The sequence below is a fragment of the Ostrinia nubilalis genome, chromosome 13 (genome assembly GCF_963855985.1).
Source record: "Ostrinia nubilalis chromosome 13, ilOstNubi1.1, whole genome shotgun sequence".
NCBI classification, from domain to species: Eukaryota; Metazoa; Arthropoda; class Insecta; order Lepidoptera; family Crambidae; genus Ostrinia; species Ostrinia nubilalis.
Genome location: NC_087100.1, coordinates 6,581,394 through 6,606,063, shown reverse-complemented (window position 1 = coordinate 6,606,063; position 24,670 = coordinate 6,581,394). Strand labels below are relative to the sequence as shown.

General features: G+C 42.2%; 1 protein-coding gene across 1 annotated transcript in view; it reads left to right on the top strand.

The window, feature by feature from the left end:
* Positions 1-23,745, top strand: part of LOC135077492 (zinc finger homeobox protein 3) — a 47,290-nt gene extending 23,545 nt beyond the window's left edge. The window contains exons 2-4 of the mRNA XM_063972045.1: positions 8,690-11,453; positions 14,797-17,480; positions 18,674-23,745. Coding sequence (XP_063828115.1) covers positions 8,726-11,453; positions 14,797-17,480; positions 18,674-21,520 — 8,259 coding nt within the window. The 5' untranslated portion in view covers positions 8,690-8,725 and the 3' untranslated portion in view covers positions 21,521-23,745. The remainder of the gene's footprint in view (positions 1-8,689; positions 11,454-14,796; positions 17,481-18,673) is intronic.
* The last annotated feature ends 925 nt before the right edge of the window (positions 23,746-24,670 follow it).

Below are 24,670 nucleotides of genomic sequence, written 5' to 3'. Positions count from 1 at the left end.
ATTCGCAATCGCAGACCTATGACTTACCTTGACAGACTTCCCGAAACTATCGCGCATCACATTCAGATCGTGACAAATCAAATTGAATTCGCCATCCTTGACTTATACGCTGCTCCATTTTAAACAATGCCGTTTAGTATTTAATAGAAAGTGTAGACGAATGGCGTGTTGTAGCCAAAGAAGTATAAAGGTGTGGTGAGCTTAAGGGGTCAGCCCCGTACGCTAATATATCACGATTCGAGCATTAGGCGTCTATCGGCCCCCGTTTAGACGCGAATTGTCTGTGGAAAGCGCCTATTGTGACCGGCAAAATTTATTTTCTTCGCCGTGGGAATGAAGCAATTATCACTGGCCGTTAGATTGAGATATCGAATCGAATTTAGTGCTCTTTGTCAAGGAAATAGCGTGTTATCCGCAAACGCGACGGAGACGTTTTAAACGCCGAATTAGCAAACCTAATTGTGGAATTGAAACGCGAGTGTGATACATTCGCAACGAGCTGATGTGTACTGGAAATACCAGTGTTGAAGACAACTTTATGCGTTGGGACACGGAATCGTAATGGGTAATATAAGCATTATACGGTGCTTCACATAATTCAGGCATGCAAGTTTTTGTTGCTCAACTTTTGAGCGTCTTTATGACACGATTGACACACATTACATCAGGATTTAACATTTCTGGTAAAGTTTTAACTCTCGGTATTAATTTAACTTAAGTATTTCATGTTTCCATGATATCCCAAGACTTGAGTGAAATGCTTCAAGTGAAGTAAATAAATAAATTATGGCGGGTTAAGCCGATACTTTTCAAATTGAATATTAGATTGAAATTACGCGCTCGGGCGGCGCGCTCCTCCGGCTTTTGTTACGCGGATGATACATAACGCGCGCGCGCATACAAACACAGCAATAAGAATTTTAAATTAGCATTCTTTTTGTGTTCCACCACGCCACCCCTACCCTACCCGCGTGCCCCACCGTCTTAATAATATGGAGAAATTGAGTTGTTATACACCCTTTTCGGAGGAGGCGCGGGTGCAGCGGCACACCTCGCGGAGAAGCCTTTTTGTAATTGAATTTAGATATTCTTTCCCCGGATATAACGACGGGGAGGTCGGCCCGCTAGTTCCGCGAATGGAATACATGTAAATGTGGCGATATGAAATTCTCGAGTCGACGATGTGACGGTGTCGTGCATTATTATTGCTAGCTTTATTTCATTTTTTCCTCATAGAGATAACTGTACCAGTATTTTCTTATTGTAGGTACGTATGTTAGATATCTCAGTAATGTTATTTTATGATAATATGTTTTGAATCACATTCATCACATTTACTCTCATTATTACTCGATTCGCTCATTACATTGATTAAATTCTTATTTAAATCAATCAGATATTTACTTTAGCCTACTAATACAATACGCCACCAAAAATAGGTTCTATTAATTTGATCAGCCTTCCGAGAAGCAAAGCAACGATGGCATGATACTCGTATGTAATTACAGAAGGCTATTAACATCGGCCGTGTACAAACATGGCGGCTGATTGTGGGTTTCGTTTTAATTGCGCGCACGCATCCCGATGCTGTGTTAGAGCTCTCACACTGATTTGAGTCTGTATCGAGAAAATCGTGAGAACGTTAATTATTTATTGATTTTTCGACCGATATCGACGAACCATCAAAACGAGCAAAAGCGAAATTCCTCCCTCAAAAAGCTTTTTCGAGATGATTATAACTGTAACAAAGTTGTTTGCTCATCTCAATTTGAATATAATTTGCTTAAACTACTAGACCGCGAATAATTTCCCGAAAATTTCTCCAACAATGAAACAATAATTTGACACTATCCACCGATTAGACCAACAGCCCACAGTGCGTCGAGTGAAGTTAAACAATTATCCATTCAAATTCTGTCAACGGCTTCTTTCCAATTCCCACAGTTGAGGCTCACCCCATTCCCATCCTAAAACGACATTAAATAATAGTTAAAGTAAGCTAATTTTACAGTCGCCGGTGAACATAAAATGACCCCCCTCTCCCCCCTCTCGGTGCACCAGACGACCATTAAAGAGTCGACACATTACGCGACAGATTGAAACTTTGCGTCTTAATGCTCTCCAGGTAATTGTTCCGACATTACGATTCGTCGGCGGTAATTACGGGGTGACAACTCTAATCACACTTACACTCTAAGAAATTTGTGGTTCCTCACATTCATGCGACACAACAGAGCGTTTAATGCACGATCATTCATCGTAACTTTATCACACAACAGCGATTTTCAATCAAGATGGACGAATATGGATGTGTGAATTTAAATTTTAATTACTTCCAATGATCAATTTGTGGTGTCAAGAAAGCGAGAAAGTCTCAAGGCGGCAATGAACCTTCATTTTCGAATATGACGAAGAACAAAGGAATCTATTGCCGTTGATATAATTTAGTTCCGATTAAAATAAAAGCAAAAACGAGATAATCGTCCAAATTAACAATAATGACACATTTGGTGTAGACGCCGGGATGGCGTCACGCTCATCCCCGGGAAATAATATTAAACTTATTAGGTCTCCCAAATTATAGAAGCATGGCGGATGTCGCCGCTGCGGCAGCGGCGCCGACGCAGCCAAAACCGCACGTCATTGTTTTTTGTGCTGAGCCCCGAGGCACCAGATCCGATCCCAGCCGCTAATTAATTATTTCACATGTATCGATCATTAATTACGGGCGACCGGCCGATCGCATCCAGCCGTTACCATCTTAATGACCACGAGCAATTTGTCCATCGTAATTATCTTACAAATCACACGTACAAAAACGAAATAATGATTTAAATTTTTTAACACGATCGACGCATTATCCCGCGTAGACATTAAAAGCAGAGAGCATCGAGATCGAATCAATCTTAATCTCGTACAGAAATGTAATCCAGATTTATTTATGACGGAGAGCGCGTGTGCTATTATACTCGTCTGCGGCAATTTGCCTCGAAATTGTCTTAATCGGCCGCTCAAGGGACTATTTATGTATAATTATTTCCAAATTCGAACTGCGTTTGATGCCTTTCCGCTCTTTGAGGATGTGGTTCGACAAAAAAGTCATCTGTTGCAACAATTAAGCGAGGAAAAAATAGAAATAAGTATCGAAGGGTCTGCAATAATTACAGGCGAAAATTGACGGTTCCTAAGCGGCACATGGAGTGAATGGCGCCTGGCAACCTACCTGCAGCTTCACGCGATGCTGTGTCTCGGAACCTGGCCAATCTTAGAATCGGTCTGCTCAATTAGCTAATGACTAACTTTATACTTTTCATTGAATTGTGCGTCATCGCCGTCATCCTAATCAGTACTCCCTGCTCCAAGAATTCTTCCACTTCATATGAAGATTCTTATTTCTCAAGATTCAACTCTCATTAGTCATTACGTCTTTCATTACCACGCAAGTTATTAATTAGAGACACAATCAACCTGGGAATGGCGTTTCATTTGGCTTTATCCTGCGGTATTCTTGATATATTTGATTCCTTTTCCACATCATATGTTTCGGGTTAATTAAGCCGGTAAATTAATGAAAAGCCAACCATTGACAGTCGTTAATCAACATAGAGAATCGCGTTACGTACCTCAAAAGACCGTAATTACAAATATACTCGACGAATTTGCTCTGTCACTTTACGTCGAATGGAATTAGAGAGGCATTTTAATTACAACTTTCTCTGTAATTCGAATGTTAAGAAATTAATTATACTCTTTGTCTTGTGTCGTACAAATAGAAAACGAATAATGTATAAAATATTTCTGTGTCTGTAGAGAAATCTTCTTGGAAGTTTCTTAGCAGATTCTAATTCAGAGCTTAAGAAAATCTTATAAGAAAACTCCTAATAGAATTTCTACCGTATTGTGCTCATCAGTTTTCTTATTGGTCTATGACCACAAATTCTTATAAGAGGGGAAGATATTAAGAATCTAATGGGATTTCTGAACCTCACTGGCCTTTTATCAAAGTGGTAGGCTTTGCTGGAGTCGTGTCGAACACGGCTATTACTGTAACGCGTCTTCGGCTGCTCGGGCGCTGCAAAAAGAGCCATTCCCAGCGCCGAGTTCAGAACTATTACCATTAATGAAGGTTTAAAGTTAAGCCCTAACGGTGGACATTGTCGAGCGAGATCCTTACCATGTAGTAGCGAGGTTCGCCTCAGCGTCCACGTTCCCACGTCTAACGAGACTACCTCCATTACGTACAACATTTTACATACATTCCATGCACTTATTATCAATGTATTAAGTAAATCGTTCTCTCGGACTTCGCTCAATTTTATTTCCATTAATCGCTTTTCGACATTTTCGGCTCGGTGCCTGACAACGCCGGCTTAATACCTTATTTATTGTAATTCCTCGAGCGGACTTAGTAGATGTTGTTTAATGCGCTTTTACGATGTTTTCGTGAAGAAAGCAGTCTGGGGGTAATTATTTAGCAGTGTTCTGCGGTTTCGTGGGGCGAGCGGCCGGCGAGTTAATGAGGGCCCGCGTAATAACCGACGATTATTAATATGGACGTAGTTTACCGCGTCCCTCGTTACTGAGCCATCTCGCACTATAAGCGAGACGCTGTTTGCTTTGCTCTCCGCGCCTGCCGATACTTTTAGCTCATCACTCTTTCTTATTGCAATAGTTTCTCGTTTTTACAATTATTTTGTGGTATTATTGTACAACTGAGCTTAGGTGAGATAAATGTTCGTTCTGATGACGTTAGTAGTTTAACTATGAATCTTGCTCAGACGTATTTAACGTCCATTAAATAAATCCAGTGGTTGTAATAAATGTGGCGCTCCACAAATGTCACCGTCTCTGACTACGGTAAATTCTAATTCGAAAGTGATCCGTGAATCACGAATTCTCATTTCTGTTTATGCTAATGAGGAAACTGATCGGCAGCTGAACACGGCGTCACTAATTAAGGGATTTATAATGAAAACTTAAATATTGGCATCAGCCGCAGCATTCTTAATTTCACTTCTATTGAATTCTTTGTCGTAATCAGTATCGTTCCTTTCAAATTCTTATTGATTAGCTTTCTCTTTAAATAAACAAGTTGGATTAACCGGTGATCATGCAGATTACTGTTCATAAATTGGACATTGACAAAAGCGGTATTCATTCGTTCCTATCATCCTATCAATAACATTGTGGGAGCCTCATTAATGAATTGAAAAGCGCGCATCTTCATTATGACGGACTTGATAACTATTGTAGGAGAGCAGTCCGATGCGGGCGCTGCGCGTGTGCGTGTATTTGGTGAGCGAGTGTGAGTGTGGGTCTCGTGCGCACACGTAAATTGCGTCAGTGTCGGTGCACACACAAGTCATAATTTCCGCCGTAGTTTTCTCACGCTCACACAGACATGTGTACGTGTAATTTGCACTCGAAGTAACAACGTTAGCTTCATTTGTGTGCGTTTATCGGAAATTAGTTCTGCAGCAAGCATCGGGGTATCGGTGGAAATTGACAACACTGATTGTAATGATGGGAATGTCTGCACGTGCCCCCACATTAAACATTTACATCATTGAGTGCCACTTTGGAGCGCACTCGCAAAACAGAAATTATAGTCGCACCTTCGACTAACCTTTGATTTTGCGTTACATATTGATAGCTTGTCGTGTCAATGAAAACGTTATCTTTAATTTGCGTCAAATAGTTTTTCTATTTAATAAAAGCTTCGAGTTAAGTGGTAGGTTTCAATAAAACTGTTTTCGTTTATATGCTTGTTATTATTACTCGGGAAAGCCCGCTTAGGTAGAAATTTCATTTAATAATTTTCACTTATTTTATTGTGTTCTGTATGTTGTAGCAGGTAGGTACCTAATTCGCCTAACACCACAGATCTTGTTATACGCACACACAAAAATATAGTTAGAAGCAAATTATAGCATTACAGACCATTCACCTCGACTCTAATTACCGGCTCTTTGCATAATTTCCATACACATTAGCACTGCGAAATGATCTACAAATTGCTGTAGAGAGGAACCACAATAATTATACTAGTAATTGGACTTATTTACTTTGTCATATTCAAGTAACTGCCAACATCTATAACGCATGCAACGTGCTTCGGCATCGTAATTACGGTGTAGAGGAAAATAGTTTTTAAAACAATAATTTAAGAACTAGATTAACAGTAACGACTGAAATTAACTTAAATGGATATAATAATAAAGTTATTATTGATAAAAATATACACGGACATTCCGTAGAACAAACTTGCTATCAAATTGTTCGTTTACTGAACAATGATTTTCATTCATTTAACCTAACTGTCGCCTCGTCAAATATTGACACAATCCACTCCTCGTTCGATATAGCTGATGATAATTTCAAGGGCCACACTCGACCGTTAATGTGTAAACATAATATAGGAGTGCCCAATTACTTTTATAGAAAAAACCAAGGTCTTTTTAAAATGTACCAAAATTTTATATTTTTATCACTTATGTCCACATCCTGTTGGGTCTCTGAGCGTCGATTTTTGGGTATTTTAGGGCGTATCTACACGTCCACATGTGTCATTCATTAGTCATAATTAACAATAACCCCAATTAATGAGTGTTACTAAATTAGTCAGATCCTTCGCCGAATTTGCTAATCTTTAGATTGAAAGAGTTAATTGTTTTAGTCTAATGCAAGATCAAGGAAAACTTGTGCAATAAAATTGAAATTCTTGTATGAATAATTATATTTCTTAACCGTGTTAATTTCTTGATACTGAATATTAATTTTAGGAATAAATTACTGGCGTTTTCCTATTGGCAATTTTGTAATTAGATTTGGAAATTACTGCCTTGCTACGTGTTGTTATTGCAGTAATTAAAAATATCTTATCAATCGTAGTTGCTCAAGAAAATAGTTCTAATGAATATGGTCGACTCCAATAAAATCTTAGAACTTGATTCTAATATACTTGTGTTATAAATTAGGTACGTTATCTTATTGGAAATCATGTGATATTTCTTTTTATCCTGTTTGCTGTCAACTAAATACACAATACATTATTACCTAGTTCTTCATATGTTTTGTAGGATTTATATCTTTGATAAAAGCCGAGATAACGGAGATGACGGCTTAATCTCGATTTTAACGAATTTTTATTCTAGTACATCCGATTACTTATCAACACTCTTCGTCATAATGATTTTTCCATCAACATCCTTAATACATTGCATGAAGAATTATATTCCAATAAGACTTCACATTCCAACTGAAAATTCAATATTTGCAGAGTTCCAAGTTTGTTGGTTGCTTAATTGTAAATGTGTCACCGTTGACAACTTTGACAGCTGTCATTCGGATAAATTGATCGCGCTTGTTTGCGCAAATAACAGTTAGATAAGCGATTACCATGTATTTTAATTTGAGTAGGTATGTGTACATAGCTTAAGGGACTCTTCTTGCCTGTGGGAATTGGGAAGTGTTATCGGCTGTTTGTGAGATTAGGCAATGTATTAATGAAATCAACAGCTCCGATAAAATATTCCATGGCTCTTCAACATCATGTTGAAGTAATACTTTGAAAACGATTCACTTCATTTTATCTACCTATCCAAGTTTAGTTATAGGGCTTTGGGAATTAGAACGAATGCTTGAAAGTGAAGCACATTTTTGTCAACTGCGACACAGCAAATCATTTGCATGAATAAAATCGATACTTGTTACTCAAACGATGACAAAATGTAACGTTTGAAAACAAAAAGGGTGACATAAGCGATCGCCCCACCCACTTCCGGTTGCGACGACGCCAATACAATCTATTCAGCAGTCACCTTCAGCTAACTAGGTGAAACTGGTCCGTGAGAAATAGGCGATGGATTAAATTGTTTAATATGGATAGGGATTGGTGATTCACGAGGATCTTTGAAAAGTCGATGTTCAGCGTCCATTTGTTATGTATGATCTGAGAGTCGATGGATCTTTTTTTTTCTCGACTTTATAATTTTGTTAGGTTTGACCTACCTGAATCACCTATCTCTCATCTTTGGGCAGGTGCGCCCCAGTACCAGCTTCTCCCTCTGGACCGCATTGAACGGAGAGCAGCTCGAATCGTTGACTGCCAGGACATTTCGGATCGGCTTGACCCCTTGGCGCTGCGTAGAGATGTATCCTCACTGTGCATCTTCTATCGCATGTATCACGGGGAGTGCTCCGAAGAATTATCCGGACTTATTCCTGCCGCCACTTTTCGCCACCGATCTACCCGACAGCACTTCCACCCCCATCACTTAGATGGTTGGCAGTCCACAACAGTACGTTTCTCTAGAAACTTCCTGCCCCGTACAACCAAACTGTGGAATGGACTGTCGTCTGCGATGTTTCCGGACGGATACGACCTACAAGCTTTCAAGAGGAGAGCGTATCTTTACCTTAAAGGCCGGCAACGCACCTGTAACGCCCCTGGGTCTGCGGGTGTCTATGGGCGACGGTAATCACTTACCATCAGGTGATCCGTCTGCTCGTTTGCCTCCTATCACATAAATAAAAAAAAAAAAAAAAAAAAAAAAAAAACCTATATTTGTGTGTTATTGGACAATTATATTCAGTCTTATCCAGCATTTGGTTGTATCATTTCTCGCATTCGCTCCCGTCCTTATAAGTTTCTTTGATTTGCTAAAGATTTGGTTGTTTATTGTTACAGGAGAGCATGTGATGCCGGCCTTTGACGCCCGGCGCCATGCCCACGCCGCTGCAGCCCGGCGGCCCCGCTAGCGGCCCGCCTCCGGAGCGCAAGCGGCGCCGCAAGCGCGACGACCCGCAGAGCTCAGCCGCGCTCGAGCCCGACGACGACGACGGCGACATGAGTCCCGAGGAGGAGCCGCGCAACGCACCCGCGGCTCCGGCGGCGCCCACGCCCGCGCCCTCGTCCGCACCCGCGCCCACCTCACCGCCCGCCGCGCCCGATGCCGTCGACCTCACCTCGCGAAGAGACTCGCCGCCGCTCTCCTCCGACGTCGAACGATTCGACGGCAAAATCGTCTACAACCCCGACGGATCCGCCTACATCATCGAAGATCCCGAACTGTCTGAGGGCGAGACTAGCCTGCCCGACTTGCCTAAAATAGAACCTGGGTGCATAGTCGACAGCCGCGGCAGCAACGTCGAAAGGCAGCTTGAATTCCCTCAGATCGCCAGTGCGTTCTACGTATCCAGAAACCCTTCGTTATATGGCGCACTGTACGGTAGACTAGCGGCAGAAAGAGCGCGGGCGAGGCCTGACGCGCCAGTGATGCACAGCTACCGAGTGTTCAGCTTTCGCGGAGGAAAAGATGCTCCTAGACCGCCCTCGCCGCCAGCTGAGTGCCCAATCAGCGTTCCTGTTAAACCAATCCTTATGTGTTTTATATGTAAATTGAGTTTTGGCTACGCTAAATCTTTTGTAGCACATGCACAATCAGACCATAGTTTATCGTTACTTGACTCAGAACGAGACGCCTTATCAAGAGAAAACGCTTCTGCTATCATCCAATGCGTTGGCAAAGATAAAGAACCGCTAGTCTCATTTTTAGAACCAGTAGGCACTGCTGCACCACCTCGTGCGTCAGTTTCTGACAGTCCTGCAAACATGTCAGAGCTTTCAAGTCCTTCCATGGACAAACGGCCAGAAACAGTGACCCCCGACAGAGACAATGACTCAATGTTGCCTAATGGAACATGCGATGACAGAAGGCCTAGTCCAAATGCTTGGAGACCACCAAGGTCGATAGCAGAATCCATGATGCCGCAGCATTCCCTGATATCTGTAGCACATCCTCATACGATAAATGCTTCAGTACAACAACGGGTTAGTCCAAATTCTTCCCCACCGTTCCAAGCAACTCCTCCAGCTTTCCTTTCGGGTACGACGATAGGTGTTTGTCCAGACCACCTGGGGGGTAGACCCTCTGGTGCTGATTGTCCAAAATGTGAGTTGATACTGAATTCTGGAAGACTAGGTGGTCCATTAGCTGGAATGCATAGTCGCAATTCATGTAAAACTTTGAAATGCCCGAAGTGTAACTGGCATTACAAATACCAAGAAACCTTAGAAATTCATATGAAAGAAAAACATCCCGAAGCTGAGACAAGTTGCATTTACTGCATAGCTGGCCAACCACATCCTAGGTTAGCGCGCGGTGAAACTTATACCTGTGGCTACAAACCATACAGATGCGAGGTGTGTAATTACTCGACAACTACTAAAGGCAATCTCAGCATACATATGCAATCAGATAAGCATTTAAATAACATGCAAGAGTTACAGAATGGTGGTAATCCTGGAGAAGGAACTTTACCTCCTGCTCCACAGCATACTCCGCCTGGTGTCCATAAACCACCACTGCCACATCATTCGCCTTTAGGTCAAAAGCCAAAGCCCACTTTCCGTTGCGATGTTTGTAATTATGAAACAAATGTGGCTCGTAACCTAAGAATACACATGACATCTGAAAAGCATACCCACAACATGCTGGTATTACAACAAAACGTGAAGCATATGCAAACACTGTCAGCGTTACATCACAGACAACAAAGCCAACAACAACTCGAAAGCTTGTTACACTTTCATGGAGGAGACGCACCCCCTCCACCAAATCCAGAAGCTGCTCTCGCTGACATGGCTTATAATCAAGCACTTATGATTCAACTAATGACTGGAGGTCCTGGTCCTTCACCACCTGAACTTGGCGCCCATCTCGATGTTGGCCTAAACCCAGAAGCAATGGAGCCCCCACCAGAACCGGCGGATCCTGAACCAGAGAGAACTTTCCATTGCTGCATATGCAATTGCTTCTCAACAGACTCTCTTGAAGCATTGGGTCACCACTTAGCTCAGGACCGAACAAAAATCAGAGAGCAGGAGATTTTGGCTTTGGTGGCAGGTCACTACGTTTGCAAACTCTGCACCTACAAGACAAACTTGAAAGCTAACTTCCAACTACATTGCAAGACTGATAAACATTTACAAAGACTACAACATGTGAATCATGTTAAAGAAGGAGGGCCAAGGAACGAATGGAAGTTGAAGTTCTGTGGTGGCGTAGGAACCGGTGGTGCCGGTGTTGGTGGAGTGCAAGTTAGGTGTTGTGCTTGTGATTATTACACCAATTCCGCTCATAAATTGCAGCTTCACGCTGCCGGTGCTAGGCATGAAGCCGCTACTCTATTGTTGAGACATCTTCGGGACTGTGCGTCTCGGATTCCTCGTGAAAGACCCCGTGTGTACCGCTGTGCTCTCTGTGGCTTTGGTGCTCCTCATCGCCTGTCACTTCTGCAGCATGTGCGATCTGTGAAACATCTACAAATGGAACAAATTCATCAACTGCAACGCCGTTCTGAAGGCAAGGACCCCACTCCTGACGTTGCTGAACTCTTCCAAATGATTCCGCAACCACCAGAACTACCTAGCCCGTTCGATCAAGAAAATGGTAAATATGCTTTTATTTTCTTTTAATAAATCAAATGTTAACAAGATTTAGCGAACCTCTCTACAAAATAACTAAGTAGGTATTATAATAGGAAAAGTTTTAATTGAATTTTTTAGTTTGTCTTTTCATGTTCACTAGCGTAATAAGGAAATAGCTTATTTGTTAGCTAATAATTTTCCAACCGTGACTGCTCTATTGTTATTCCGTTGTAACTTCCTCGAGGCGTTGTCTTTGTACAGTTACTACAGCCTAATGATAATTAGCGCGTTACAAAATAACTACAACTAACAAAGTAAAAACTGTGGTACCGAGATCGTTTTGAAATAACTCAAATAATGATTGGATGCGCGTGCGCACCTCAATCAACCGGCTGTTATTTTTTGTCTCGATAGATGTCGCTCGCTGCAATGCGTTTTTTTCACTAAGCAAACATCGAAAACTGTATAATATTATTTATTACCTTTGTACTACTAAACACATTTCGTAACATTTTATTCTATAAAGCGTGAAAATCCCATTAAAATTAATTCAACCAAAACCATTACCGTCGTTCATACCGATAAAGTAATACAGAGTCGACTTATGAATGTGATTTCGAAACGTCACTATCGGTTTCCAATTTAATCCGATTCGTTCCTTAATCAATTTTGTTCTGCATTTTTTACATCCGAACCCATTCTATGAGTTGTGTTAAATATACAATTTGCTTAGTGTTAATTTGCTTAAGTGGACTCAAAAATGAGGTATGAGGTTGTTTAGTTATCGGGTGCTTAATTATCGCTTCCCGCGTGACCGTCATGTCGTGTTCAATCTAAGAAGCAATCTCCATTTACGGCGATGAGCATTTAGCGAAGAATTCGTAATCACAATAATGAGATAATTACACACGGACAAAATTTAATTTAAAGCGCGCAACATTAGAACAGGTTTCTTTAATAACGTACGCCTTACACGGTGTCGCCACAGTCGGATGCCGTCATTGGTCGGAGGCGGCTCCGCCCCGCGAGCGAGGGAGACGGAAAGAAGATTTGAATTGAGAACGCGAATTTTCCATAAGTACCGCACGCGGGACAATGACTCGCATTACGTATGTGCCCGTCGCGCATTAAGGATGATTGCCCCCTTGTGATGAGCCAGCTACATCATCGTACAATGTCGCCGGCCGCATCGCCGTCGCATGTTTATAGCCACGGTGAAATACGATAAACTCCGAGAGAAATGTGGAGGCGAAAGAAATCCGGCTTACACCATTGTGCACCTCATGTTTATGCTTATTACTTATTTTCACCTTATTGAGCAAGCTGCTTTAAACGATCGATTTTGGTATACATTTTAGTTTCTCGAATTGCCTTAGGCCCATTGTGAACCACAGCAATAAACTAAATGTTATGCGTTCAAAGATTTCTTCTATTCATTCATATTTACATATTCAAAATCGACGTTTTAAAGCGTTCAAATTTAAGTATTTTGAAATCTTAAATAAACATTCCTTGCCCACAGCTCCAGTCCCTTGGTTACTAATTTCATTATTACTCATCCCCGTCATCAATTCAATTTTAACAAGAATAAAAACCGGTTGTTGATTCAGTCCTTTTGCCCAAGAAGTGGCACCCTAACACGAGATGTTTTTGCTCATATCTTTTATAAAAAGCGTCATTTATTAAACAAGTGAGTGAAACCTTGATGCCTCCTTGTCGTTTATTGAAACCTGTTTCAAAAGCAAGCATTGAATAAAGCGTTACTATCTCATACCAAATTAAAAGAAGGTCCACAATAATGGCTAAAATCTTATCACAAGACTTGAATAACTGCTAAGATTCGTTATTGTTCGGAGTAGAAATTAAAATTTAATCACCCTGAAATAATGCGAAGACGCAACCCCAAGACTGGAAGACAGTAAAACATTTAAAGCCCCATTGTGGTCCTGACGCCACATTGTAAAAATTCTGACCTAAATCTCGCAAAACAAAACTTCACTGCACAATACCTACTTTACGACGCTATAACGATGTGGTGTTTCCTTAGAAAAGGCCCTTTGTCCATTGACAAAAAGCGTCGGAGATCGCATTTGTGCAGACGAGGTCCCTTTACCTGGCCATTGTTCTATGCTCCTACCAGACTTCGGGTCGGCGATGCCACATCATAAATAATTACATTCACTGGTCACTCCGTCCCTGCATTGGGGTCAGTTGCGCTATCATTATTATTAGCACGGATTTACTTATCCCCCTTTCATTAGTGTAACGGTTTTAACGCTTAAAACTATGGAACGGGTTCCCAAACAGGGGCTGACGGGTTTCAGGTTTGCTGGACTGTGAGAAATTTTAACATTTTTAATTAAGAAAGTTGTTGAGGATTTACATGTCTGCGATTCAAGCGAACAATATACTTTGTTAGCCAAATGAGGACGTATGCAAATTGACAGATTTTTTTTGTTTTAATTCAAGTTCTGTTTTTTTTTTTTCAATTAAACTACTTACAATTAATAAAGCTTCAACATGCGTAGTATTTGAATTGCTTTGTAAATAAAATGTAAAATAATAAAATCTAAAATTCTAAACAATGATATGAAAATTCGTTTGGTTTTTTTAAGCAACAATACTCGTATGTATGTAATACAATAGTTTCATGGAATGTCAGTAGCTTGTTCATCTATTAAGTAAAATTGTAACGTTACCTTAACGAATCTGGGAGCCCATCCCTACATTGGCCGTTTCTTTCACCTTCCTTATTTGAGCGTAAACAATGCGGGCCAGCTTCTTTCACACGCTGCCGCGGACTTATCCCTGGTCAAATAATAATTGCACACTCACATCTAGACAACCGTCTCGCTCACACCCACCGTCACATACGTCAACTCTCCCGTATGCATTTGATCCGATGCGAAACGAAATATTCGAAACCTTTTGTAATAATGAACAATGATTGTTTGCTCGTCCTGTATCTCCTTTGTGTGCAAAATTACAATATACTTGTTACGTTAGCATTAACCACCGTGCATGTGTGCGTACGGGATGGATAGACCCGATACCTTTGTCTTGCCGGGACGTCGCAAACAAAACGACTCGTACTAATAATATAAAAGAGAAGAATTTTATTTTTAACTTCAATTCAGAAAAGTTACAAACGCTCGCACCGAACAATAGTGAGCTTCATTTATAGAAATAATCTTTTTTGTAGATAAATCTCACGTAGACGTAGGTAGCCATTGTGGTCTTACGGAATACAGATCGCTGTTCATTCGTGTCGCAGATTCCGCGGCAGGAGGTTCGCTAAATCAAATACACTGGTGATTTGCTTTAGTAGTGTAAAAAAATCTGATTGTTTTTTCTTTTGTCAACAGATAACAAAGAACCTATCGATCAGAAGCCTGAACTGACTCAAGAACAAAAAATGATGCGGTTTTTGGAACAGCATCAGCAACAACAGCAAACACAACAACAACAGCAAGTCCAACAGAGTTCCAATGAGAGGGATGAGGAGCGCGAGACGCCCGGCCCACATGCGTGCCCCTATTGCAACTTTAGCTGTGGAAGCGAGGCGCGTTTACACGCGCATGTTTCTTCAATTCATGGCGACACTGTGAGACATTTTATCTGCCCGCTGTGTCAAGATGCATTCAAAGAAAGACCGGCTCTCGAACGACATGTCATGCAAATTCATTCAGTCAATTCAGAGGGCTTGCAGAGACTTTTGTTACTCGTCGATCAAAGCCATTGGCTAAACGGCGGGCAGTCGCAGCGAGATGAAACGAAACAGGGAGAGGACGAACGTGAGATTTCATCGCCTCGATCTGAGGGCAGTGCAGACGGCGAGACCGAGCGTTGTTCGACTTGCAACCGAACATTCCGCAATGTTGACGAACTTTGCCAACACCAAAACGAATCTGGCCATCTTGAACTAAAACAAACACCTCAAGGCCCTGGGTACGTGTGTTGGAAAAAAGGATGTAATCGATATTTTGAAGCGGCCCATGCCCTACAAAACCATTTCAGGGAAGCCCACGCTCGTAACTCGATAGCAAACATGTCTGTATCAGAAAAGCATGTTTACAAGTACAGATGCAATCAATGCAGCCTCGCCTTTAAGACTGTAGAGAAATTACAGCTTCATTCTCAATACCACGTGATTCGTGACGCCACCAAATGTGTTTTATGTGGGAGGAGCTTCAGATCTGTACTCGCGCTGCAGAAGCACGTTGAGACTTCCCATCCTGAGCTTTCCGAAGAAGAACTGAACGCATTCAAGAGAAGCCTGGCGTCTAATCCCCTGCTCCAATCTAATCAAGGCACGGCGTTAGACTCCGCCACTGCTGAGTTATTACGCAAAGAAGCGCTCAGAACGCCAGATGATGAGTTGGCTGATACGGAAGACAGAGACTCAAGTGCAACTGTCGCAGATGAGTCGGGACATAATGATGCTGAAAATTCTGATGATTCAATAATCTACAAAGATCAACAATTCTTGGAAGATTATTTGAACTCTCAAGCCATGGCCGAAGACTCGTACAATGACCCTAACAGAAAATACAAGTGTCACAGATGCAAAGTCGCCTTTACCCGTCAATCTTATTTGACCGCCCATAACAAAACCCTCCTACACAGGAAAGGCGAAAAACTAACATATCCAATGGAAAAATATCTAGACCCCAACCGACCATTCAAGTGCGACGTATGCAAAGAATCGTTCACACAAAAGAATATCTTGTTAGTTCATTATAATAGTGTGAGTCATTTGCACAAATTGAAACGAGCCATGCAAGAACAACAGAATAATAACAACCCTCCCGTATCGCCCGGAGCAGGCTCCGCGCCCTCTAATTTGACACTCACACCGAAGAGCACGTCGAGTGAGGAGGACGACCGAAAACGCTACAAATGCAATATTTGCAAAGTTGCATACACGCAAGGCAGCACGCTCGACATTCACATGAGATCGGTGCTCCACCAGACGCGAGCGGGTAAGATACAGGAGCTCGCCGCGGCCGGTCACGTGGACTTGTCGCGACCCCTAGTGGAGCAGCCGGACAGGAACGACCCCGCCAAAATTTTACAAGACGTTTTGTCGCCAAAAAACACATCCCCTTCGTCTACAAGCAGTGGGGGCCCGCGCTCGTCGCCCCCCGCCCGGCCAGGTAGCCCGCGGTCCCCGCGCGCAGGTAGCGCCTCGTGCGATCGTTGCCACGCGTCATTTCCTACCGGGGAGCTCCTCGACGCACATCGTGCGACCTCATGCCCATTCGGCGATGCGCGGGCGCATTCGCCACTAGGTGACGCAGAAGCAGCGGCACTAGACGAAATGGTCGCCAAGGGCAACCCGCCCAAACGTAACTCACAAATGTATAAACAACTTTTAGAGACCTTTGGATTCGACCTCGTCATGCAGTACAATGAAAATCAGCGGCGAAAAATGCAAGAAGAACGTGAAATGGCGCGGGCGCCTAGTCCTCCGCCGCCGCCGCCGGAGGAGAAGCCTCCGGATGGCGAATCGAAGTCGACGTGCCAGCATTGCAACAAGGAGTTTTCTAGTGTGTTCGTGTTAAAAACTCACTGTGAAGAAGTGCATAAAGATAAAGTTCCCTTGGAGTTCTTGGAACAGTTCGCGGAGCAGTTCAAATCGGAGTATGAGAGGAAGTCGGGTGCTCCGAATTCGCCTCGGGCGGCGTCGCCGGCGCCTCAGGGTGAGAGGTCACCGTCGCCTCGCGGTGATGGTGCTGGTAACTTCAGTGAGAATGGCAATACGCCAAGTGAGGCGCAGGCTGGTGCTCTGTTGGCCGCGCAAGTGCAAGAGATGCAAGCAGCTTTAAATATGCTCCAGCTGCAGCAGCAGTTGGGCCAGCTGCATCCGATGGTGGCCCAGATGCTGTCATTAGGCCTGCCACTGGGCCTGAACGTGGGTGCGCTGGCGGCTATGAACCTTCAGCCGCCGCTGGTGCCACTCATGCTGCCTCCTCCACCCTTCGATGCCATGCCCTACGCCCATGATGCTCAACTGAAACAACAACAGTTGTTACAGCAACAACAACAGGTTAGTTCAGTGATTTGTGTAATGCGATACCTAAATGTTTTTTAATTATTATGTATCTTAAAACGTTCACAATAAAGTGCCTTTTGTTTTGACCTATAGCCACGTGGGTAATGTTTACATTGGTCAACAGATTGAAAGGAAATGCCATTCAAGTACATACCTACTTAATTTGCAGAAGTAAATTGTGCGATTACATTAAATGTTTGAACCTAATGACGGATAGTGTCTATACCTACTGAGAACGTTATATCCACGGTCGTAAAGGAAATCGTTTTTAAATAATCGCACATTAATTAACTTTTTAATCGACACTTTTAAAGGAACTTTATGATATTTATCAATATTCAATTATTTCCATCTCAGAATAATAACTCTTTATAATCGTAGTGTTGATTAATACCACAGTAATCAATACCAAGATTCTTCAAATGATCGTAAAACCAAGGTTAAGCATTTATATTATTATTAAATTATGCTCTATGTAGGTATATGGGTTCGAAGGTATATACTTTAAACAGTTATTTAATTAAAAATAGCTTAACGTATTTAACATACACTCATAACTTATCACTTCGCAACCATTGACTATAAACAATAATGCCACTACGATTATTTCATTATGTCTATTGCACTGTTTTTATTCTCTACTGCAAAAGCCCCGAGGCAGCTTTTGCTAAAAATAGGAAAAAAATGACATATTTTCAGTTTCATCAAGATTTATTTCACGTTTATTACGCATATTTAATGAAAAGTTATTTTAGTAGTGATTAAACTAAGTAGTAAATAGTGTCAGTAGGCTTGTGTATGACTAATTTGATGTTTTTTATATGCATCTTTATGACAAAATCGTAAGAATTATTATGAAACTTGATATTGGGCAGCAATTAATAATAATAACTTAACGGATACGTATTTATCCACGAGTTATATTGTAAGATAAGCGACCGATTTAATGTTGGCTATCTGTTTGCACAAAGCAACACAGAGCCTATTGTTACACCTTGGGGCCCGAACGTCTTTTTATTATTATTCAAAGTTACCTGCAAACTGTAAAGAAACTAATACGGATAAATGAATAACTATTTAAATGTTCTTTGTTCGTTCTAAATCACGTGGCTTTGGTTTTCAATACTCAGTGTTATCACTATGTAAACTCAGTGAAGTAAATATTTATGTTTTTCCATTGTTTACAGGCGAACGCTGCCGCTGGACAGAAACGCGCTCGTACTCGCATCACTGACGAGCAGCTGAAGATCTTGCGAGCACACTTTGACATCAACAACTCTCCGAGCGACGAAGCGATAGCCAAGATGGCCAAGCAATCCGGCCTCGCCACTAAGGTAATCAAACATTGGTTCAGGAATACGCTGTTCAAAGAACGCCAGCGGAACAAAGACTCACCTTACAACTTCAACAATCCTCCATCCACAACGCTGAACCTTGAAGAATACGAAAAGACCGGAGAAGCCAAGGTCACGCCTTTAGACACTTCTGCTAGCTCTGACGAAGGTAAACCACCTCCAGAAAAGAAGGCGAAAACTGAAGACATGATGGTACAACAAGAAGTTAAGTCAGAACCCAATGATGAATTGACAATGGAAGAGAAGTATAACTCGTACGAAGACAGGCATCAAGAGGATAAAAGCTTTATATTTCCTCAAGCCCCATCCCAGAGCCCTGCCCCGAGTGTGAATCACTCTGACCATCAGCAGAACATTTCGCGGCCGCAGACGCCGACGCACTTGTCTTTGAATTCCTTGATTCAGTCACAGTTAGACTCAATTCCAGCTACGAGTATACCACAGCCACCGCATCCGTCAATGTTGCCACCAAAGTTGAATCCTAATTTCACGTCCCCAAACTCCGCGCCCCCGAACGTCCTACCTTTGACCCCAAATCGCAGCCTCAGCCCTGGCAGGGGACCGGCCGATTTCGGACTTTCCGGGGGCAACTCGAACGGATCCAACAGCTCGGGGTCTTCTGGCAAACGCGCCAACAGAACTAGATTTACAGACTATCAAATCAAGGTTCTACAAGAATTTTTCGAAAATAACGCTTACCCAAAGGACGATGATCTTGAATACCTATCTAAACTGCTAGGATTAAGCCCAAGAGTTATTGTTGTCTGGTTCCAAAACGCTCGCCAGAAAGCGAGGAAGGTGTATGAAAACCAACCAGCTGCAGAACCACCAGCAGGAGCTACCGATGATGCTAATAGATTTCAACGCACTCCTGGGCTTAATTATCAATGCAAAAAGTGCCAATTAGTATTCCAACGATATTATGAGTTGATAAGACATCAGAAAACGCATTGTTTTAAAGAAGAAGATGCCAAGAGATCTGCCCAAGCGCAGGCTGCAGCAGCACAGGTGGCGGCCACTTTGAGCAGTGAGGACTCGAACTCAAGTACTGTGGAACACCACGCGCCTCACGTCCCGGTGTCACCGGCCCCTCCTCGTACCCCCACCCCCGCAGCTCCCAATTACCCAGTGTCTCCAGCGCCCCCAGCCCCTCACACCCCAGTCACACCCCTCTCGCATCAGCCAAGAGAAGAAAAAGATGGCAATTTTCAATGTGATAAATGCAACCTTGTCTTCCCTCGTTTCGATTTATGGCGAGAACATCAACTCGTTCACATTATGAACCCGAACTTATTCCCCACATATCCTCCTGATTCCCCTTTTGGCATTCTTCAACAACACGCACAATTGCAACAGCTGAATGCTTCCCTGGGCAACGATGACGCAAGACACCCTTTAGTAGCTGCATTGAATCAACAAGTTGCTAAAAGAAAATTTGATGAGTTTGAGGAGGTGGAAACTGGTGAGCAGCCGAAAGACAAGCGACTGAGGACGACAATTTTACCTGAACAACTGGACTATCTGTACCAAAAATACCAAATTGAATCAAATCCTTCCCGAAAAATGCTCGAGAATATTGCTCGGGAGGTTGGATTAAAAAAAAGAGTTGTACAAGTTTGGTTCCAAAATACACGAGCACGTGAGAGAAAGGGACAATTTCGTGCGCATGCGCAAGTCATCAACAAAAGATGTCCCTTTTGTCCAGCATTGTTCAAGGTTAAAAGCGCACTAGAAAGTCATTTGAGTACGAAGCACGCAGACCAATGTGCAAGAGGAGAAATTAATGTAGATGCACTGCCGGACGAAGAATTGAGCACAGAATCAACGCCAAGTTTTGGCTCCCAACAAAGTGACCGGCAGCAAAATTTTTCCCAAGCGGGGGCTCCCATGTTGCCCCCTATTTTCCCGCCTTTTCACTCAGACATGGAGAAATTTATCAAGCAGTACAGTGAGGAATCAATGAAACGTTATGTAAGCGAACTACAAGCTCACGCGGCCGCCCAACAGAACGGTGGTAACAATGAAAACAGTGAAAGACGTCCTGAACATGGAAAATCGGAGATACCCCTAGATCTCAGCAAGCCTGTTGATCTCTCTCGGCCCGGCTCGGATGCCGACGAGCGCTCGGACACAGCGTCAGAAACGATGGAATTCTACGAGGAAGACGAGCCGACATCGCCGGTGACCGGCCAGCCGCAGACGCCGAGACCCCCCGGCAAACGCTACCGCACTCAAATGTCATCACTGCAAGTTAAAATAATGAAATCATTATTCAGCGACTACAAAACGCCGACAATGGCGGAGTGCGAGGCGCTAGGGCGGGAGATCGGCCTGCCGAAACGCGTGGTGCAAGTTTGGTTCCAAAACGCGCGTGCCAAAGAGAAGAAGGCGCGCCTGGCGGCCGGCCTTTCGGAGGTGTCGGACGCGCCGCCGCCGGAGGAGTGTCGCGTGTGTGACTTCAAGTACAGCCACAAGTACTCGGTGCAAGACCACGTGTTCACGCGCGGGCACATCGCGGCCGTGCGCGCGCGGCTGGAGAGCGGCGTGACGGCGGTGGCGGACGACGGCACGCTGGCGCTGATGCAGATGGCGGCGCGGCTCGAGAGCGGCCTGGGCGGCGAGCTCCACAACGCCTTCCTGCGGCCGCAGCTCGCCGGCAACGGTGAGTGCACCACTTGACCCGGCCCGCCGCCGGCGCTCCCGGGCGCCGCGCGACTCCGGCCCGATTACGTAGAACCTCGCAGCGGCGAGTTTCGCTCGATCGAGTGCAAGTACGCTCCATTCGATAATGCGCCGATTACACACGACTCGAGCGAGGCTCTTTTCGTGCCGTGACGGTCGTTGCTCCATTTTCCTACTAGTGAGTCCTTTTGTAAATAACGTTTAGATGTTACGTGGAATAGTTTTATTGATATCCTCACGTAGTGTTGGTTTAGTGATTTCGAACCTTTAAGAACGTCTTTGACCACTCTCGGGTCCAGTATAAATCGTCTCCTGAATTTAAAATAGATGCCATTTACCGATAAATAACTCGCCCATTCTGTTTGTCTCATGCGAAAGCTAATGGTGGCACGTACACAGCCGATTCAATCTCAGAAATTATTTTGTAATTCAAATAATTACCAAGTACCTATCGCTCGAAGCGTGGCAACTGATCGAAACAGTAAAAAACATTTCTCAATCTGCCGGTAATAATACAGGCTTAAAATTAGTGTGAAATGGATTATTTTTTCTGAGGCTCGGGTGCCAGAGATTTGTTTTTGATTAATTGTGAAGTTAGTTTTGGTATTTTTGTTCGGTGTTGTGTTTGTGGTCGACGACGCGGCTGTCGCCAGAAGGCGGCGGGGGCGGCGCTGCCATTCAAATGCAAACGAAACACAACAATGGCAGCGCTAGGACGCGTGAAGGACGCCGTATATCTAATGGACCCGATCTGACATATACATTTCGCTCCACATGAATAATCGATTGTTTTCATAACACCCATCAAACAACTTTCTCCAATTTTTCTTCTATTTTTAACGGTTCGGAAAACACTAAACACCAACACTACGTCACGATATAGCCTAGTAATCTGTTGCATAATATTATTCTTCCTAGTTGTTCATATTTAAAACTCCTATTAGATATTAGCGACTTGTCGATTGTTGTAGGATTGTAATGAAAACCAAATTATATATTTTAGAAAATTAAAAACGTTTTAGTTATCATGTAAAGTCATAGCGAAGCCTGAAGTCTATATAACTATTTAAATAAGGTGCCTTTTAGGATGGAAGTGTTTTGTAAATTATTATCTCTGAACTCCACTGTATATAATTAAAGTGTACAAGTATACTATTAGTTGTAATGATAAAGTACGCTGTAAAATTGTCTCCGATCACTGCTCGTAATGTGTTACGATTAGTTATCTATATAGGTATAAATAAATATATTGTTTGTTTCGTCGAGGCGTCTTAAGAACTTGTGATATAACTGTATATCTAATTAGTGTTTCGCATATCCTTTGCAAATAGCTTGCGGCTGAAGCGCGAGCATCAAAGCACTGAAATACATACAGACATAACATAGTTTGTCGGTTTTACATAATAATAAGACAGTCGTGTGGGGTCGCGCCGGCTGCAGTTTTTGCTATTCCCTAACATTTACATAAGAGTGTCCCGAGATTGGGGAGTTTATCGATATGCAAATATTTTCTTCAAATTTAAATGTCCCGAACAATCAAAGCTCGTGCGACGCCTGCCGCACCGCAACCGGCGCACGCGCCGCGGGTGTCGCCATTCTTCTATTTATTTATGTGGAAATTTTTACCTACGTCTATCGTCTAGATACGTCTCTATTGATCTTTCAAATGCAAATATTACACCTTACGACGGAAAGCATAATGCGGCGTATTTACACGCAGCGAGCGCGTACATGCGAGTACAACATTCGCCTTATGATTTAGAGTTTTTAGAGCATGCCTATTTGCATATCGCTTTCTTTTATTATTATTTTTTTGTTTTGTGTTATGTTTGTATTTATTTTTGTTCTTTGATTTTATTCTAATATTTTGTTTCGTGTAGATATTATTATGTATTCGCACCATGCGATTGGTGTTTTATTTGATATTGACTTTGCCTCCAATTACGACTTCCATAATTTTATTTTAATTTGTATAATTTAATTTTAAAGTAATAACTTGCGATCTGCATTTACTGTTATTAAAATGAACGTTGTTCAGTAGTTGTTTGATACAAAGTCCAGTGCCAGCCAGTGAAAGTATTCTTTGGTAATTTGGGCGACGCACTCGTCGCGATATGAAAGATTTTAAAGTCTTGTAAACTGAATAGTATTATTATAATTATTATCTACAGTTATTATATTTGCAGAATTCGTTGAAATAAATGCAATATTTATATTATTGATTTATGTTTTTTTCTTTTGTTTATGTTTCCTTGGTTCCTTTTATCCTGAGTTTTTTATGTTTTTATTATTTGAAAGCAACATGCTGACAAAGAGAACGAATATTTGTTTTTTATTCAGAGAATTCAGTCTCCTGGTAAGAGGCACAGAGTTAACTAAAGCTTAGGGCAGGTGAACCTGGGGCGATTGAAAGTAAGGTAAAGACTACAATGGTTCTCTGCTATTGTAAAAGTAACAAATACCTGGCGAAACTAAAACAAAGCGCCATCTTTGTCTTTATTTAAATGAATCACACAAGTATTGGGTGTCCTTTTTGAAAGACAAAAAATATTTTTAAAGCATACATTTCCGCTTCGTGGGAGGTGGCGTCCTTTGCAATGTTTAAGTATTGAGATTTATGCTGTGCCTCAAGGGAAATTTAACAGATTGCTAGCATCTTAGATTAAATTTAAATATTTCAATATATATTTACCATTAAATAATGATCGTAACGGCACGCTGCGAAGTTCTTTTTTAGTAGTTTTGTTTTGTTTTATTTTTAATATTATATTTAATGAGAGCATATGCTACATCAGTTACATGGTAATTATTTTACAATCCAGTCACATTATTCATAACAAAATACAAGTAAAAACACATTTGAAAGTTTACACGTACCTTCTTCTTACACAAAGTTAGAACCATTTAGATAAACTCATCAAATGGTTCATTAAACAAAGTGAATGTTACAAAAAAGAAATTCGACACATCTCTTCGTCCTGATGGGAACCGAGAAAGTACCAGGAAAACAGGTAAAGGTAAGTAATTTAGGAAATACGACTACTAAAGTACTAAGGCTGAGTTGCACCACCAGACTTTGACCGTAACTATAACAATAACCTGTGTTTTTTGTATGGAGTTTGACAGATTTTTGACGTTTGTCAAAGC